Genomic DNA, 20443 nt, shown 5'->3' on the forward strand with positions numbered 1-20443 from the left:
TATATATATATATATATATATTAATATATAGAGAGAGAGAGAGAGAGTGGAGAGAGAGGAGAGAGAGAGAGAGAGAAGGAGAGAGAGAGTGATTACACATATTATCATCAAGGTACATATATGTGGAGTTACTTATAGAATATGTATAGAAACTTACCTTTCGATATTTGTTCCTCGATATTCTTGTCCCGTTGATATTCTGCCTGCGATATTCACAGCCTACACCATAAGTTGCATAGAAAGATAAATGTGTATGTATATGATTGTATCAGCTAAAGACTACTATAGCAGTATTTGAGATGGTCATTCCCTCTTTGGTCCCTCGCTGCTTCTCGAGAATATTTTTTTTCTTTGTTTCCCCTTGAAAGTTACTAACCAACTCCCTTTTTTCATATTTAGTTATTGTGGAGTGCTGATGCAGAGAGAAAAGAAGCGGTGTTCTTCCAAAGGGAAAGACCTACAGGTGAGTCCTATCTCTCGGTTGGATACCCTTTCTTACTATGCCTCTCCAATAGCAATGTGTGTATTTGTCTTCAGGTTGTGGGCTTTGCGAGAGGGGGTGGGACTATCTGTGACATCCACTAGGATTGAGGGTCATAAACGTGGGTTTCTCGAGTCTTGGAGGCTGGACTCCATATGCCCATGTCATCGCCTCATCATAGAATGGACTCAGAATGTCGTGAGAGGACAAAGGCCAAAAAGCATAGAAAACCACAATAGACTCTGCATTCAATAAAGGGGGTCTTATTATTTTACAAATATAGAAATAATTCACCACCATAACCTTTACCCTGGTAGGTTTTGCTACCTTGGTAGGTTGAAACGGTTTGCTTTGCATCTTACTTTCAAAGTGCAAACAATTTGTCACAGTGATTCCTGCTGAAATAGGAGGCGGTTGCTTGGAAGATCCCGCCTCGTGAGAGAGTGCTCCTGTTGAAAGAGGATGTCGGTTTTTGGAAGTTCCTCCTCCATTTCATCATATATCATGTGTTGAGGCAGGCTGTTCTAGGTAATGAAGGCCCGAGAGACATAGCCACTTATACAGGAAATAAATTACACAGGAAGTACATTGAGCAAAAGGAGGTAGTGCATGGAAAAGAGTAGTGCATTATTTTGACACGTTTTCAACCTTACTGCAGTTACAAAAAGCACCAGCTTCGACTGTGGGCAATGCATAGGTTCTATATTAAAAGAAAGACTTTTCAACTTAATTTGGCCTTTATTTCCTGTTTCTCTGTGGGAGTGTTTGTATTTATTTGAGCTTCTTTGCGAATTTCACTGGAACAGGATTATCAAGTAACACAATAAGAATTTTTTTTGTTGTTTATATTTTCAGCGGGATTGTCAAAATTACATCAAGATTCTCTTGCAGCTGAACAGCACGCACCTATATACATGTGGAACGTATGCATTCAGCCCTATATGCAGCTATATTGTAAGTATCCGTAAACCTACTTTAAATACATGCATAACATTGAGCATGCAGAGTAACACGTTATACAGTTGCAAGGGGCACATGTGAAAAGAAAAGACCATAGTGACCCTTACAGGCATAGGGAGAAACAGCAGCTGGGCACAGAAGTCAGAATGCCCGTGCCATTTGAAACTCCCATGCAGCGCAGCTACCCTAAGGCAAGCTAGGCATGCCTGGAAGTAATTTGGCCAAGAAGAAGGCAGAGTGTTGGGCACAGCTTAGGTAAAGAATCTCTGTCAGTATACCAACCGTGTGAATGTGGTATGTGAAGAGAGAATGGTGCAAGGGGATTTTAGGGTCGCCTTGTGATGGTGTAGGTAAGGAATAACTCCCCATTCATTCCTATGGGCCTAAAGGCCCATAGGAATGAATGGGAAGACCTATCAATGTGCGAATCGCTATTAGCGATTCGCATGTTGAGTTTGCGATTTCAAGGGTGCAGGGGTGTCCAAAGGACACCCTGTTGCACCCCTGAAATGATATTGGATGCTGGTGTTATGCACACACATGTCCCAAGGACATGTGTGTAACATACAACTTAGAAAAATGCACTTAAGTGCATTTTTCTAAGTGTCCGCTATTTACCACGAGGTTTGACTTCGCGGTAAATAGCGGTCCAAAATTGCGAATTCGCAATTTTTTAATGTTTCATGAATTGCATTTAAGGAATCTCAAATAGAGATTACTTAAATGCAATTCCTCACAAATTTGCGAATACTATAATAGCGATTTTTAGGTCGAAGGCCTAAAAGGCTGCGCTTGCGCAGTCTTAGGCCGGAGATTTAATGACTCTCAGTAGCGCAGAAGGTCCCGCCTCCCAGCCCCATCTCTCCTTCATTGGCTGGCTTCCTAAACGGAGGCCAGCCATTGGAGGAGAGATGCGTCACTCCAAACAAGCCCCGTCCTTTTCGGATTTGGGGGCGTAATTTTTGCTGTTCTTTAGACCGTGACGTCGTCCGTCACTCAGCACAGCAAAACACGCCCCCAAATCCGAAAATGTCCTAAGCTTTGTTGCTGCCATTGTTGCCCAGCCGGCGCCGAGTACGGTGATGCAGCGCACATGCTCCGGTGCGGATGGGGCTTCCGCCCAGTGCCTCGGAGCCCAGCTGCAGTCTTTTCCACTTCCTGATGTCCCTGGCCGTCGCCGACATGCTGAACGTCCTCTACGGTGAGTTTGTCCTTATTTGAGCAACTGTGTGATCCTGAACAGGCCAGCTCCCCCCTCCCTCCGCCCGCAGCTCTTCTCAGGCCGTCTCCCCCCCCTCCCTCCGCCCGCAGCTCTCCTGTGTCCGACTCCCCCCCTCCCTCCGCCCGCAGCTCTCCTGTGTCCGTCTCCCCCCCTCCCTCCGCCCGCAGCTCTCCTGTGTCCACCCCCCCCTCCCTCCGCCCGCAGCTCTCCTGTGTCCGTCTCCCCACCTCCCTCCGCCCGCAGCTCTCCTGTGTCCGTCTCCCCCCCTCCCTCCGCCCGCAGCTCTCCTGTGTCCGTCTCCCCCCCTCCCTCCACCCGCAGCTCTCCTGTGTCCGTCTCCCCCCCCTCCCTCCGCCCGCAGCTCTCCTGTGTTCGCCCCCCCCCCCACGGTCTGTGTGTTTCTTTAACTACGTTTTTGTCCGTAATGGATTTAAACAGCTGTCAATCTAAACAGTGGAGTTTAACAACCCCAATTCATGTGGTAAACTTGCGATTCCGTCTTGGTAACATAAGTAGAGCATTTGGTGAATATAGATCAGGGTGGCGGACATTTGGCAGAGGGTCTTCAAAGCATGTGTACCTCACACACAAAAAATTTGGGACTAGTCATTTATGCAATCCAAACATTTATCTCGTGTTGCAGAATAAATATGGGGATAATGCGAAACCTGTTAAATAGCTCAGGCCATTCCAGAATGCTTCACCTCCTCCAGCGCAGGGTGTGTGTGTTGAAACCCGAGCCGGCTGCCGCGGAGTGAGAGGCGGGAAACGAAGGCTTCATAGGGAAAGAATGTGGTGTTCCTTGGGCGATCATAATGCGTGCAATTCAGACTGGAAACATTCCTAAACGGCCTCCGGACCTGCCACATCTGAAAGGGTTGTCCGTCCCCCCCCCTCCCTCCGCCCGTAGCTCTCCTGTGTCCGTCTCCCCCCTCCCTCCGCCCGCAGCTCTCCTGTGTCCGTCTCCCCCCCTCCCTCTGCCCGCAGCTCTCCTGTGTCCGTCTCCCCCCCTCCCTCCACCCGCAGCTCTCCTGTGTCCCTCCCCCCCCTCCCTCCGCCCGCAGCTCTCCTGTGTTCGTCTCCCCCCCTCCCTCCGCCCGCAGCTCTCCTGTGTCCGTCTCCCCCCCTCCCTCCACCCGCAGCTCTCCTGTGTCCGTCTCCCCCCCCTCCCTCCACCCGCAGCTCTCCTGTGTCCGTCTCACCCCCCCTCCCTCCACCCGCAGCTCTCCTGTGTCCTGTGATGGCAAAAGGGTAAACCGTTGTTTGGCTGCTCTCAAATATTGGTCAGAATTAGTTTAAGAATGCCTCGAATTGAAAAATACATGGGTCTGGTTTAAAATCAAAAGAGTGGCCCAAGCCAAAGTGTCCTTCATCTAATAGGGCAGTATAACAAACTTTTTGACTGTGTCAGTAGTAAACAGTGATGATCGACTCATTAAATTTAATTGACACTGCTAAGAAAGCAGATAATGTTTTTGGATCCCTCGTATATTTGCTAGGAGAGGCTAACCCATGGTTTAGAATTGTCAGGTTTATGAGCAAGGATGTTAGAAGATTCAGTTGTGATGTATTACCTCGAGAGTTAAATACAGACACATAAGGACCCACTGGATTGAGAATGGAGGATCCGTAGGCCGTAGTTCGAACTGCTTGAGTCTGTAAAACAGGATATTTTGTTTGGCTTTTGAGGTTTCCATTTATTTATGTAAGCAATCCATTGGTTTTACAACAGAGGTAAAGGAATCAATGCCGAGATCCATGTGGGGCCAGGCAAACAGTCAGGTGCTTATGACGTTAACCCTGTACCCCCCTTGTGCGTAAGTACAAGCACTCAATTGTAAACGAGCACTATGCAAAAAACTCGGGGGGGGGGGAAACAAGGGCAGGGTAAGGAAAAAAGTGGCTCTGCAGACTTCAGAGGACACCACCACAATCACTGTCCTCGTCCAGCACCTATAGTGTGACACAGTAGATTTTAGATACTGTGATGTCAGGAGCGCCACAGGAAGTATATTGCACTGTTTGTTGTACTCGCCACTGTAGGTTCTGGGTAAGGCTCTCCTGTGTCCGTCTCCCCCCCGCCCTCCACCGCAGCTCTCCTGTGTCCGTCTCCCCCCCTCCCTCCACCCGCAGCTCTCCTGTGTCTGTCTCCCCCCCCTCCCTCCGCCGCAGCTCTCCTGTGTCCGTCTCCCCCCTCCCTCCACCCGCAGCTCTCCTGTGTCCGTCTCCCCCCCTCCCCCCCTCCCTCCACCCACAGCTCTCCTGTGTCCATCTCCCCCCTCCCTCCACCCGCAGCTCTCCTGTGTCCGTCTCCCCCCTCCTTCCACCCGCAGCTCTCCTGTGTCCGTCTCCCCCCCTCCCTCCACCCGCAGCTCTCCTGTGTCCGTCTCCCCCCCTCCCTCCACCCGCAGCTCTCCTGTGTCCGTCTCCCCCCCTCCCTCCGCCCGCAGCTCTCCTGTGTCCGTCTCCCCCCCTCCCTCCGCCCGCAGCTCTCCTGTTTTTGTCTCCCCCCTCCCTCCACCCGCAGCTCTCCTGTGTCCGTCTCCCCCCCTCCCTCCACCCGCAACTCTCCTGTGTCCGTCTCCCCCCCCTCCCTCCACCCGCAGCTCTCCTGTGTCCGTCTCCCCCCCTCCCTCCACCCGCAGCTCTCCTGTGTCCGTCTCCCCCCCTCCCTCCACCCGCAGCTCTCCTCTGTCGCGCTCCGGAGAGGGGTCGTTGCATGCAATTTATTTCAGGTGGGATGAAACTCCAAATATTCAATAGTATGAGGTGAGAGAGAAATACTGGGCAGAGCCTAAGTTAACTTTCATATTTTTTTAAAAACATTATCTCTTTTGCTACTGATCCCCTTTTGGCAAAATGGCTGAGTTCTATTGCAATGGGTGAAAATTACACCTTTCATCAGCATCTAGAGATAAACGTACATCATATGCGGAATATACATTGTCAAAATCAATTTTGGGACCAAAACAAGCCATGCACAAAAGGAAGCAAGCATTGGCACAGCTAGTAGGTCAGGTTTGCCTTTTGATTGTGACTGAATGCTAAAAAAAAAAGAATAATATGTACAGTGCATTTTTGACAAAGAATATTTTAATGTGTGAAGATTCAGTGTACTTTTGAGATGGAAAATAGTCCCTTAAATATTCCAATGCATGCAATTTATTTCAGATGGAATAAAACTCAAAATATTCAATAGTATGAGGTGAGAGAGAAATACTGGGCAGAGCCTAAGTAAACTTTCATATTTTTTTAAAAACATTAGCGATATGTTTTAGCGATGAAGCTATTGGCAATGTAAATGACAATGCCATTTATTTATTATTTAAAATAAAAAAATCATGAGCAATGCCAATAGCTCTACCTTTAATGCTGCCAAGACCATTGCATTGTAAATGCTTGTTGCATTTGGGATGATGAATCCCAAATGCAAATTTTGCGCTCGCAAAGGGCCAGATTCTCAGAATCAGGCCCTTTGCGAGCCGATTTCGGCTTGATGAATCTACCTGTGAGTGTCTATTGCTTATACGTGGTCATCCATGGTTTAACTTTAACCCCACTTTTACCTCACAATTAGGTGGAGAGTAAAGCACGAGTGACTAAGGTTGCCGCTCTACTTTAGACGTTGTGATGAAGTAACTGGCAGACGAATCAGAGCTGTGATGGGTTAGGCTAGGGGTTTTCAACGCAAGCTCAGAGGGCGGGATCACTGCCAGATTATCAAGATATTCATGGGAGATGCATCTCCATACAACCATTATATATTAAAATCATTCAAATATTGAAGATCAGTCACGCAACTGTGCTAGTGAATCAATAAGGTGACAGCCAGATTAGCTAGAGGCACATTAGTTCTTGGGTTAGGTCTCTTTGGGAGACCAATGGCCATTGTTAATTTTGTGTTACAAACTTCTCACATTGAATTGATACAAACTTCTCTCATTGAATTCCAAGTAGTTTTCACTTCACTATTCTGCAGATTAGCGTACCTAGGAGCGCCCTAGTGACGGCCCTCGTCGTTCATAAAACGATTCTCTTTCTTTTGGTAAAACTCTCTTTGTTATTTTGGTTTGCTTTTTAACAGACCAATGGTTGTCTGGAATAAATGCCAGATCATGTTGTGTGGTGTGAAGAGCTCCACACCTGGCCACCATTAGCATCCAAACACACCGGTCTGGCCTGGGTTGCTACTATCTGGGCCATCCTCCTTCTGCCATGAAACCAAACAGGTGTCTGGAGGATGAACTGGCAGGAAGGCTGAACCACTGATCGCTCTCCTTAAGTGATTAAACAGAGTAGGAAATGGCCGCCATGCAATCCCGACCCGCCATGCATTCCTGACCAGGCCCTCAACCTCTACCAACTTTTGCCACACCCGGCCTCCTGCCGATGCCAAGGGGCTGGAGAAGTGGCAAGAGATGGAACTACAGAAAGTATAAAGAGCTGTTAAAGTCTTGTTTACATGTTTTCCTGACTACATCTGCAACCCTTGACACCAGGGATAACAAGGGCAGTGCCAGGGACACCAAAGAAAAACAATGGGTAGTAGCTGCTACCCTCGACTACCCCTAATTGACGTCGTTCATCCTGAGAATGGGCATAGCAGAGGGTGGGCCCAAAGGGCTGAGTCTGGCCCCAAGGCGTGGCCTCATTTGGCAAACCTGACACAAGCCTTTAGCTGCTACTAACAACCATTCAGACTTGGCTTCCGCACCCTTAACCAGAACCTTCTTGATTATTAATTGTGCACATCACTGAAACCGAGGTAGCAGAACTCACCTTTGTATCATTCCTATCCGTCGTGTAAGGCCTTTATTTTTGACTAATGTCTTACACTGAACGTGTTACTTTGAATACTTAATATAGTTTTCTTTGTATGTTACAAAGTAAGAAGCCAAAGCAGTTAAGATAATGAGGCTGATAAAGGGAAAAACAACAGTTGATGGACAGAATGCAGAACAATGTCATACATTCACCCCAGTACAGAGATCTGGGCCTAAATCCATCGTTTTTTTTGCATTTCACACCAACCCAGTTCAGACATGGCCATATGCAAATCAGCCTTGACCCTGTGCCTCATGGAAACAGTCCAGCCCGAACTGCCAAGCCATGTCTTTCCTGGACCAGAATCAAGCATCCTAGGACCGGTTTCTGGCTATCAGCCGTCTTCAGCCAGGATAGCTTGACTCCAGTGGTGTGGAGAGCATGGGACTCACGTCTGGGCATACCCATCCCACTCGGGTGACACATGCAAAACAACAATTGATCAACAAAATGCAGAACAATGTCATACATTCACCCCAGTACAGAGATCTGGGCCTAAATCCATCGTTTCTTTGCACTCCACACCACCCCTGTACTGGGGTGAATGTATGACATTGTTCTGCATTCTGTCCATCAACTGTTGGTTTTGCATGCGTCTACAGAAGTGGGCATCAAGTTCTCCTTGAAATGCATTAACCAGCGCCCATTTGGAGCAGGGGTGTTTCGGGTTTCCTTTGAGTAAGAGAACACATTCTAACTGCAGTCAGAAAGCGAGACCAAGAGTATGCCCTCACCACTTTGAAAAAAAACATGCTACATGTGTGCATAAGATACCCAGCGAAAGATCACACCCAGGCACTGGCTCCGTCACTGTGCGCCTTTTATACCAATGCCTGGCACGCCGGCTGTGCTTGGCGCTGCTTCCCACAAAGAGAACAAGCAGCGCTACGGTCTCGTTAGGCCGCTTCATTGGCTCTCTCGCGGCTCTGAGCAGCGCTCCATCTACGGGCAGCCGCTCCAGGCGTTCGGCGCCCATTTTCTGACACGCCCGTACCTGTACATCCCGTGCCAGGCAGCCCTATTCATCGTCCCTCGCAGTCCACCCTGTGAGCTTGGAATACAGACCGCTGCTAAAGCACGGTCCAGGCGCAGATACACTTGTGCATGCGCATCTCAGGCCAGCAGAAACATCTAGGCGCTACCTGCTGATGCATTAAATGCGCGCTGAATAACAGACGTACAAATACCTTAGGGGCGGGGGCCACTCCTAGCTAACTCCGACGGCATGCTGATACAACGCACCTGTGTTCATATATGAAAGTGATGGTCAAGAAAGTTAAATAGCATGCTATGCAAAGCGTTCCAGCTAGAAGGACATTAAATGTTACAATGTTCCGACATTTAGCCAATAACTTAGACATTTGTATTTTTCCCCCTCGGCAGAGGATACAGGATTTCTCCCTGGTGAAGGACAGTGAAGGGAATCCGGTCTTGGAGGACGGGAAGGGACGCTGCCCCTTTGACCCGGAAATTAAATCTACAGCAATCATAATTGGTAAGTCCTATGTGATGCAGGAAGTTATCACAGCCCCTGTGTTGAGCTTGTCATCCATTACCGAAGGTAGACCAGCCCCTAAACGAATCCACAAATGAATGTTCAAAATGTATATTGGCAAGTAAACTAAACCGACTAGACCAGCTGCTTCTCCATTCATCTTTTTGATTGGGTGGAAAAAGTAGTAGAGGCTGAAAATAGGGTTCATGTTTTATTTTTTTCCCACTCCAAATAGTTTTTTCACAGTTTAGTCAGGATTTAAAATGCAGACCTATTCGTTTTGTCAGTGCTTGTTTTTTCTTATGCGAGCTTTTCCAGTTCTCACCTGAAAGTGTGTACTGCCATTCTATCCTATCCAAAGGTATCAAAAGGGAGGGATCGAGCCCCTTATCCAAAGTGCTACCTTGTATGCATATATTGGCATGTAAATAACAGAAACCTATCTGGACAGCAAATGAGCACTGTCCATTAATCTTTTACTGCACCCCAATATTTTGATCACCTCAAAATTTACCTCCGGTGACTGCTCCTGCACCGTTGATTAAGTGAAAAGAGTCACCATGCTCCTTGACACCAGGCTCAACAAATTAGCAGAGTAAATGAATGATTAGGACCACTCAATAACTGAGTTCTAGTTTGATAAAAAGTTATAGTTTTATTACAAAAATCTAAAAATGGGCATTACAGAGAAATGGAAAATATATGCCATAAAGGCTCAAATTTAGAGTACATAGTCAAAAATCAAAGTTATTCTAGTCCCATTAAGATCCTAAGAGAAAAGGTCAGTGTCCCCAGATAAACAGGGAAGTCATCAAAAAGTGATCGTGCAGAGTCCCAGGAGAAAAACGAAAAGTCCCATCTTTCACACCCAAAACCAGGGGTTTTAATTAAGGGTGGGCGGAGTTGGCGGAGTTCCACAGAGTTGGCTTGTGGAATGTCGCTATGCTCTGCTCCACCCCCTGCTGCCACCCAACGAGGCCGCCGCAGACTTACCTGGTCACACCTGTGCTTCCGTACCCTGCCTGGGCTGTCCTCCTGGCCGTCTCCTCTCTCCACTCCTGGCTCGTCCGACCCCTCAAACAAAACACCAATGCTCAATGTCACTCTTGGGAGGACTGCACAGGTGCAGTCCTCCTTAGTTTGACGTAGAGCGTCTTCAGAGTCCGATGAGCCTGGAGTGGAGAGGAATGGAGACAGCCAGGAGGAGGAGGACAGCCAAGGCAGGGCATGGAAGCACCGGCATGACCAGGTCAGCCAGAAAGCGGGGTGGGTGGCAGGGCAAACTCCGCTACACCGCGGAGTCAGGAGTTTTTTGCTAACCTCTGCGTTCCCAGCAGAGCGCCGAGTTGGCAAAACTCTGCATACTCCGCTGGCGTAGCAAAGTATTGTGCCCGGGGTTAGTTTTAATACAAATTTGTAAGTAATGAGCAAAACTGCGCACTCAGCATGGCATGACTAGCGAAAACACATAATGGGCAAATCAAAATGAAGATCGTCGCAAAAATAATTGTAACACCAACCCTTTTCTAAAGTAGAGGAAATCTTCCATTAGTTTCTACAGCAACATCACAGTCCGGAGATGTACAACCCAATATGAAATATTTTCAAACAAAGACTCATACAGCAGCGTACTAGCAAGCCTGCTTCGGAACTTCCACCGGGAATGTCCTTCAGAAAGTTACATTCGGAATACGAAGAACATTCCATTCACAATACATGCTCTCTAAGAGAAATAACTAACTGCATTATAGTGTCCTGTGCTCCGCAAAAACTATGAGGCGAGAATACTCGCAGAGGTACAGCAATTGGGAAGGGTGATGAACAGGAGCAAGATGAGCAGGAGAACAAAACAGGATCCATTTTAATAAAATGGTGTCTCGGTAAAACTGTGGCCTAACTAAACTATGTTAATAAACACACTTCTAAACAAATTTGTTTCAAGAACAGCATCATTAATTTTTTCGTTTACAACTATATTCATTGTAAAAACCATTATTAATAAAAAATAATTTGTCTCCTAAAATTGCACATTTAGAAAAAGTTTGAACACCATCACACACGTTTGTGTAAATCAGTTGGGATATACATTTTTCAACTGCACATTAACATTATGTTTCTGAGAATTATAATTTAAGGCAAAGGGATAGTGAGTGGTTTATCTACAATCATACCATTTTCTAGATTAGAATCCAGGCATCCAGAATAAAAAGATGGTCAAGTGACTGAACTACCATATCTTTTGAAATAATGTGAAAAACTGGAAAGTGATTTGTTAGATTTTTAATGATAGGTGTGTGAATTTACAAGACTTGGGCTGCTTATGGAACTGTAAAATATCTGTAGAGTGAACTGCGGAAGATAAATATTTACCTTCCTGCAATTCCCCTATATGGATTTTCTTATATATACTTCTTTGCAAGTCGAGCACATTCCAACAACGATTCAACATCCTATGTGGTTCCTGAGCAGCGTTGTTTGTTGTAGTCAATTTGCAACTACTATCCATCCTTTCCCAGAATAAAAATTATGTTTAATAATAGGTACAGAACCTTAAAGCCTGGTAAGTAAACCTAAAGCGACTGAGGTCACTGCTCTAAAGCTCTAAACCTAAAGCAACTGAGAAGGAAAGGAACACTTTGCTTGTATTTAAAGTTTTACTTAGTGCACCACAATATGCCATATATCAAATAAAAATGAAATGGAAGATAAAGGTTTGTAGCGAGGACCAAACATTTCGGACAAAATGGGCAGACTGGATTAGTGTGCCACTTCATTTAATAGTCAACAACTTAGCCTCTGTGTCTGATAGCCTTCATACATGTATGGCTTGCAGGTCACAAGTTAGCCCTACAAGGTTAACTAAGCGTTTTATGCTTCAGGGATTTGCTCAAACGAGTGCCACTCCACTGAGTAACAACAACACCCACCAAGAACTAAGAGTCTCTGGTGGGTGTGCACCACACAGTTGTCCAGCAGTTGCATTTTATATCCAGATGTTACACTTCCTTTTCAAAGGAATATTATTGAGATCTGCCAGTATGGGGTGTTGATGATTAGTTATTATTGATAGTGCAGTGTGGCAATTGCCAAGGGCTTCCAGTTTCCAAGGTTGCCAAGGGCTTCCAGTTTCCAAGGGGCCCTTTGGTAAAGTTACTTTTTTCTGTTTGACTATCTGTGTATTTTATTCTCTTTCTACCCTTCTCTAGTTCTCTTCCTATCTCTATATCTTACTTTGTCTCTTTACCCCATATCATCTTAGCAGTTTTAGGGTGCTAGGTAAGACCTATTTCAACTGTTTTTATGTGACCCTATTCACGTTTAACAAATGATTTAGTATTGTTTGGCTTCATGGGGGCTCGAGTTAACAAGAAATGTGTAATAAAACAAAAATGTGGTCTCAAAGGGACCTCCAGAATATGCCTTGCCCACGGCCCCCCAAATCATTAAGATGACACAATTAGAATTTCCCACATTGAGGCAAGGCTAAGGCATATTGGGTTATGGGGACACTAAGGAAGTCTCTAGATGCTCAGAAAGGCTTCTGTGGCTTGGATGTTGGTTGCCTGGCTGATTATGCCCCACCAGTGCTGGCCTTCTGAAGTGCAGGAGCGTACCCAGTCAGATAGATTTACGGGTGTGGATCTCAAATGTTCTTAAACAGTGGACTGCAGGGTGGATGGGTGAGATGACCAAGGTTTCGGGATGGACGGTTTCCATGAGGAACAGGGTTAGAATTGTTTTGCATTAGGAGGTCTCTTTCTAGATTGGCACTGTGGGCGAAAAACAATGGGTTGGAATACCCCCAAGTGATTGCTAGTGGTTGGGCTATTTGCAGTAGTATGTCTGGAAACTTGAGACTGCTGCAGCTTTCCAAGCCTACTATTGCCAATGTTTGTGAATTCCAAAAAGTAGTATATTTGCACCTATTCAATGAGTACTCTGCAGGCGCAGATTTACTAATATTTGGTAAAGCGGTCACGATATTTAAGATTCTGATCCAAAAAATGGATAAGTTATAACCTCTTAGTGAAATGAGAATGACCAGAACACCAACACTGACATAGTAGGCCTAACTCAGAGTCCCCATCCCCAACTACTAAACCAAGAATGCATTTAAGGCGTGTCTTCCATTCCTGTAGTGTTGGGGCCTCAGGAGCTCCCCAATGCCGTGTCACGTCGCGCTTGGCCACTACCCGCCCCAGAGGTCAGAAAAAAGCCCAGCCCCAGGGACATCTCCAATCGGATATATTTGGGATCCAAGGGAATGGTCTCGCCCACCACTCGGGACATGCTACAAGAAGTTTTGATGGTAGAGTTGTCAAATCGGTGTATGTGGACAGGGTCTGTGTTTCTAGTCCTCGCCATTTATGAATCATTCTTTCAAGTGACTGACAGCCTCATATACTAAGCTCGAGTTTCAAACAGAGGAGGGCACGAAGGCAAATTAATAGGGCGAGCAGAGCCAGCGCTGAGCCATGAGTCTGACTTGGCTCTGAGTAGGTGCATGAGCCAAGCTATTAAAATGTTTGGCATATTTATTTTGCAACAAACAAAATGTAAAAGTACGATACTCTTGTTTGCATTTTGAAGAACTTCTATTTCTTTAATATGCAGAAGCATTTCACCTTCATATATAAGATTATATTACTGCATATATAGAGATTTATTAAAAGTGATAAGTCTTTAGAAACATTCATTGCCCCCGCCCCCCCCCCCAATAACAAAGCCATTGTTGAACGAAGAGGCATATCAATAGCCATTTAAACCGTAAACGTAGCCTAGATTTGTATTATAGTTAAAACAACATTCTAGTCTATTAAATCACATATAAAAGTTGCTTGTACAGCGCACATCCTAAACTCAAGTATTTAACACTGCGTTCATATGTAATAATAAAGTAAAAGGAGGCTCAGTGAAATAAAATATTTGCCTAGTTTCACATAATTTGGACAAGTCACTTCATTCAAGACTCGTATCAGAGTATTTAATTCTTCGGTCATGACGAGAAAAACTGAAACAGAGATAGCCGGTCCAACTCAACGCCCCAAGGCTAAACTGCATAGCAAAATTTAATTTATTTAGGCGTGTCACGCCCCAAGCTATGCACCTGTTGAAATGGTGTAGATTACTCTACAGCCATGTGCTCCTCAAGATAGTGGAACTCAGGTGCAAGTCACGCATGAGGTTCACCACTTGGGGGGACGGACGAGATTTCAAAACAGCAGAAAGATAAATTGATGTCCAAAGTTTGTTCCTATTTGACTGGACTGTAGTTTTAATTCAAAATTGTTAATTTTATTTTTGATTCTTTATTACAATCTCTCTGGGAAACGTCAGCAGGAATACAGTGATTGTAAAAATCTGGAGTAGTTTATTGTCCCAGAAGTGAACCACAAATATGTTATTGAACTAGGACTAGGAGTATCTCAGAAGGAGCCCCGCATTGTGCTTTGCTCTGCCGCCTGTCCTCTGTGGGCATGCATCCATAGAGTATATTCCCTCCTTTTTAATCTAGGGTATATTCATTGGAAGTGGAAAACGAAATGTTTTACTGTAATGTTTGGCTACCAGTCTGCAAGAAATATATTTAGTAATCCTGTTCTGTAATTCAGGGGAAAAGATCTGCAGCTTCTTGACCAACACCCCATTCTTGTTTTTCATGTTTTATCTTCTTGCTCTATCTGTTCTCTAAACTGTTGTCACATATACTAATATCCAGGGTAGCCTTAAGTGGCAGTTTGAACTCCAACATAATGGGAGGCTTTAGGGACACTTATGTAAAAAAAACAATATTTTTCAAACAGTCGATGCCTGTGATGCTCAGCGTTTTGCCCCCCTTGGTGCTCAGAGTCTCACATGTGGTGGTGCTTGGAAGTACCTTTCCTTAAACCCCCTCGTGAAACCCTGCCAGGTCCTCCTTCATGTATCATCTGACAATGAGCTTTCCTCCCTTGCCAGATGGTGATGTGTATGCCGGCACGGTCAGCAGCTTCCAGGGGAACGAGCCCATCATATACAAGAGCCAAGACAGCCGCACCCTGCTGAAGACCGAGAACTCTCTTCACTGGCTTCAAGGTACGCGCCAAGCCTTCACCGCTGGCCTCTCTGGCAAGGGTTGGATCGTGTGTGGATAGCACTGCTTGAGGGGTCGGGGGGGGGGTTGTCAGGAATTCTGTTTCGGCTGGTGGATTGCCAGGAGTCATCAATATCAGAAGTTTCCTAAATATATGACTTTGCTTCTTTAAAGAATTACCTGAGTGCAGGATTACCTAAAATCTAAAGTACGGTGTCCCTGAAAATCATAGAGGTGACAATTGTGATCTCATTTTGCTAATGTATTCATCCCAGCATGCAACTCCTCCCTCTGTCCTAAGTTGTTATAGACTTGCATGTCCAACCTCCTTTTGCCAGTTCACCTGCTCCACCTTTTCGCATGTCGGATCTTCATCCAATCCAATGTGTCCAATCCCTCTCCTCCTTCAACCACCCTATCTCCCTTTCCACCCTGACCAAGTACCAGATCTGCCTCTTTCAGCTCTTTCCTCCATACCCAATCTTCACTCCCTCCCGTTTGTCCTACAGCTCCCACCAGTTTCTTGGTCGCTCTTCTCCCCCCCCCCCCCAGTGAACATGAATTCCTCCTCCCTCCAGGCACTCCAACACTGCACTCTCCTATCATTGCAATCCTACTTGCTGGCTTCCTCTGCCATAACTGGAGGGAACGTGACCACTCACACCACTTCTCCTCCCTTGTCACCCTCCTTCTCTCATACACCATTCCTGCTAGTCCAGTGGGTTCGCAGAAGCGCTGCAAAACCACCTGGCAAATGACTCTTATTTCTCAGCAGGATAGATCCAAGGGTTCGGCGCCTACTGCTGAGATCTACGTGTATCAAGTCAATAAACGTCCCCCTGGGAACTCAGTGTTTCGCAATCATCCACACACAAGATCATACATTTGCTCACCTTTGTCGTAGTTCTTCAACACTCGGTTATACCCTCAGTCCAAACACAATTTTGTACCACATAAGTATCAGATTGTTAAGAGCTTTAATCCCACTTATGGTAAAAAAAGCATCTAATTTGTTTATAAATATGAGGTTACAAAAATTTAGCCCATCGCGCTGTCAGTTAATGAATCTGACAGTATCTTCTAACATTTGTTTAAAAACATCAAACTACTGCGTAAACGATAAAAACGTTTTTCATAAAACCGTACACATAATAATAGTGAAACAAGTAATTCCAAGCATGCCAAGGAAGAGACACATAAGACAACCACATATGTCTTTTTACACCGCTATTTAAATCATGTCGAGATGCATGGTTTTCCCTTTCTTCTGCATCGCAAATGTCAGCAGATTTAGTCCAAGTTGTACGTCATGAGATCTACGTATAGGCATACATCACTGGCTTCAATGCAAAGAAAACTAAACACTGGATACCGTTGCTTTGTGTGATGAGAGAGCTTCTTATTTGCAGACCCACAGAACAAGAAAACAGCCCCTTAGCAAGAGCCACAGCGGAGAGCGCTATCGGGTCATAAACAGCTCCTTTCCCGTTATTCCACATTTTATTCAATATGAGCAGGAGAAATTACTGATGCACTATATTCCCCAATGTCTATTAGTATCATAACACTATGTATAACTTCTCTGATTTTCAAATGTACATTTCCGGTGTCGCACACACTTGTAATTCCCTGACCTGGAGCTCCTGTGCCCCACAGGGGCAGCTCAGTTCTTAACGAGAATCATTGGTTCATCTGAGGGTTGGCATGGTCTGGCCCACCGGGGTAGGAGGGTGAACACGTGTGTGAAAATGCGCACGCACTTTTAATTGCTGGTCCTCTCTTTCGGGCATCTTTCTGGGGGAGGGATGGAGGGTTTTGGTGCAATCGTCGCCCACAAATGGTATTTTTCTTTTTCCACAGACCCAGCCTTTGTGGGTTCCGCCTACATCCGCGAGAGTTTACCGAAGGGTAACGCCGAGGGAGACGATGACAAGATTTATTTCTTCTTCAGTGAAATGGGGAAGGAGTTTGACTTTTTCGAGAACACGATCGTGTCGAGGGTTGCTCGTGTCTGTAAGGTGAGAGGTGGTGCCGAAAAAGATGAACCTCTTATGGCTTGTTGTTGCTGGGCGGCTAGATAAATGTCATTTTTTGTATCCACTATTTTTTTTTAAGGTCACTTAGATTTTGTTAATTTAAATGCGGCGATTTTTATCGCAGATAAACGTTGGTATTACCAAGGTTTATCGCAAATGCGATAAAAATCGGCCGCAATGCATGAATATTGCTGAAAAGTCCGCATTATTCATGCATTAGCAAGCTAATGCTCTTAGCCATGTTATTCACCTCGCATTGGATAACATGGCTAAGAACTGCTCAGGGCAGGTGTTAGCTTTTGGAGATATTCGCGCTTAGCGCGAATATCTCCAAAAGTTGGTAATAGGAGATAGCGATGTTAGCGACTGTTTCCAGTCGCTAACATCTTGGCACGCCCACTTTGCATGTCATTAGTGATAAATATCACTGACATGCAAAGTGGGGCCCATGATGGTCGCTATCTCCTACTAGCTGTTGCTAACTGGTGTTAGCGACAGCTAGGTAATAGGGAGATAATTTTATCTCCGCTTTCTTGGCTTTTAAAGCCAAAAAAGCGGAGATAAACCCCCTTGATAATATGCCCCTTGATTTTTTCACTTCCCTTATGGCTTGTTGTAAGATCTGGTGTGAGAGGCCAGTGCGGTGAGAACGGTTCAGGGCTCAGTCAATGAAAAGATTATCAGTACACACTTATGCCACAACCTGCTGAGTTTTCTTTTAATGTAGGATGAACCACCTATTACCAACAGGAGGGCACATTTAAGAAGTTTCTAAAATGTTACTGCACATATTAGTCCATTCGTTAAGGCATCTTGCCTGCCTTACAAGCCCAGCCATAAACACTAATACAACACATTGGGGAACAATATCTTCATGCATACATGCTGCATAGTAAGACGGAACTTCCTTTGAAAACGCATTAATTCAGAAATTGAGAAACAAACCTCTTTTATAAAGGGCCCCACCAGTCCTACCAGTTTCATGGTGCTTAGTAAACCTGGGCGTAGTTCGCGTAGTAGCGCTATGTGTAGCTACACAAAGTGCACTTCGCACTATGCATAGCTACTCGAACTGTGTAGTGCGGTGGGGAAAATGCTGTTCGCACTGATTGCACAGTGCCGGATGCTTGTTCGCACTGTGAAATCAGTACAAACGGCATCTTGCACAGTGCAAGCAGTCGTTTTCTTCCGCTCGAGTAGATTTTTACTTGAATGAATAAATGAATCTTGGATTTATAGAGCGCGTGGTTACCCTGGAGCGTCCCAGCGCTGTACCACTGGGGAACCTGTCCTGGCTTACCCTGTGAGATGGTCCCTTTACTGGCCATCCCCAAGGTGCAGCCAGGCATCCCCAGCGGTGATGGGGCCTGAGTGGAGACTAAGCAAGCTATTGCCCAGAGTTGCAGCGTGGGACCCCATGGATAGAGTGGCGCCGAGGCGAGATTTATCGGGCCCGCTGACATTGGTCCAGCACCCGGCCGTGTCGGGAATTGAACTCTGGTCCCGGGCTGACCTCTGCCTCTGGGTCTGCCGCCTCTAACCGTTGAGTCACACTTCTCCACATGAGCGGCAGCTTTCTCAACGCGGACTGTAGTTTCTCATTGTGAGCGGTCGCGAGCATATGCGACCACTCGCAATGAGAAACCTGACCTCCCCACGTTGAGAATCTCGCCGGGAGGTATATTTTCCACGCTAGCAATCGGCAACTTGATGTTGCTGATTATTCACGAACGAGGAAAAAATATCGCCGGGATGGTGATTTCGCTCGCTAGCGGTTGCCAACTTGACGTTGAGGACCGCGAGCAAGCAAAAAATGCCCGCTACGCGTTTTTGCACAGTGCTACGTGCAATTCGCATAGTGTGTAGTAGCGCAAACTACGCACGCTCCGCGAGCGTAGCGTAGTCCTACGCCCAGGGTTAGTGCTTAGCACCAGAAATTGCTCTCTTGAGCAAATAACAGAAGTCTCACCTTTAAAAAAAAAAACAGGACACGCTTTACTTTGAGCAAATGACAGCACATCTATACTATAAGATATCTAACTGGCTCCAGGAGCTGTTTTTATTACACGTGTTATCTGAAGACCGTCTGAGGAAAAAATTACTTAGCTGTAATTATTGGATTTATCTGGTTTCATATAATAAGCACTCTTCTGCCACCTGTTGTTCAGTTTGAATTACTGCACCTCTTTTTTGTTTAGACGTATTTTAGTTCTGGTTTTAATGGTCCGGCTTGACAGCTCATCTATCGCCAGAAAAGTGTGTTAGCATCACTATAGAGGGCCTTTGGCTCCGCCCACACTTGGGAGCAAGGAATACATGTTATGATTGGGCAGATGTTGTGTGCTTCCTCAGAAAAAGTGCTTGTCCTCCACGCATCTGTGTTCATTTTTGTTATTAATCCAATCCTGAGGTTTATTTATTTATTTGCGTGTTTGTAAAGCGCTTGAATAAACTCCGGAGGAGTATCTCCGCGCTGAGAGACAACAGAAGCAAAACCGGGACAGTATTATCGTACAGGGCCAAAACTCACAAAGCAGCAGGTCATTAAGTTCTTATTAACTTATTAACTTAACTGGTTAGACCTGAAACAAAAAAGTTTTCAATTGTTTTCTGAAAACAAAATGGTCGGAACACTGTCTTAATTGGAGAGGGAGACTGTTCCACAAAGTAGGACCAACCACTGACAGGGCCTTGCCACCCATTCTAGTCCTGCCAACCCTAGGTATCCTTAGCAGCAACTGCTCACTTGACCTAAGGGAGCGTGTGGGAACATATGGGACAAATTTATTAGCTAAATAGGCAGGACCTAAATCATGTAGTCCTTTATGTACAATACAGCAAGTCTTGAATTTCACTCTTTGGCGGATGGATAATCAATGAAGTTTATCCAACAGAGGTTAGTCGGCTGATCACTAGAGCCTGAACCAGAATTTTTCTAAAGGAGTCCGGAAGGAGCGGGAATATCCTACGGAGGAGCCCTATCACATGGAAACAGGACCCCACCGTATTATGAGGTTGAACTTTGAGGGGCACACACATGATTTTGTAATACTAATAAAGTGTCTTAGATAACTAGATAATTTGTGGTGTTTTCTGTGGAAGCATCACAGATTGGAGGAGGGCAGTCTTTAACCTAGATGGATGTTTAGGTCTTTTTTGACAGTGCAACTCTCACCAGACCTTTTAACCTACAGCGATATTACTCTACAGTTCTTTACTTCCACCCAAATAAATACATATTTATTCCCATGCTATTTACTTGTAATTCTTCACATTATCGTGCACCATTCCTTTAAAGTCAGACCTATTATCATTGCCAATTCTTGGTTTTTGCCCAACGACTTGTGTGTGA

General features: G+C 45.5%; 1 protein-coding gene across 1 annotated transcript in view; it reads left to right on the plus strand.

Annotated features, from left to right (window-relative positions):
• The first annotated feature begins 404 nt into the window (after nucleotides 1–404).
• Nucleotides 405–20443, plus strand: part of SEMA4B (semaphorin 4B) — a 56896-nt gene continuing 36857 nt past the window's right edge. Inside the window, exons 1-5 of the mRNA XM_086958159.1 lie at nucleotides 405–463; nucleotides 1337–1435; nucleotides 8871–8982; nucleotides 14941–15057; nucleotides 16916–17073. Of these exons, the coding sequence (XP_086814285.1) occupies nucleotides 416–463; nucleotides 1337–1435; nucleotides 8871–8982; nucleotides 14941–15057; nucleotides 16916–17073 (534 nt within the window). The 5' untranslated portion in view covers nucleotides 405–415. The remainder of the gene's footprint in view (nucleotides 464–1336; nucleotides 1436–8870; nucleotides 8983–14940; nucleotides 15058–16915; nucleotides 17074–20443) is intronic.

Source organism: Lissotriton vulgaris, chromosome 2_1 (genome assembly GCF_964263255.1).
Source record: "Lissotriton vulgaris chromosome 2_1, aLisVul1.2, whole genome shotgun sequence".
Classification (NCBI taxonomy): Eukaryota; Metazoa; Chordata; class Amphibia; order Caudata; family Salamandridae; genus Lissotriton; species Lissotriton vulgaris.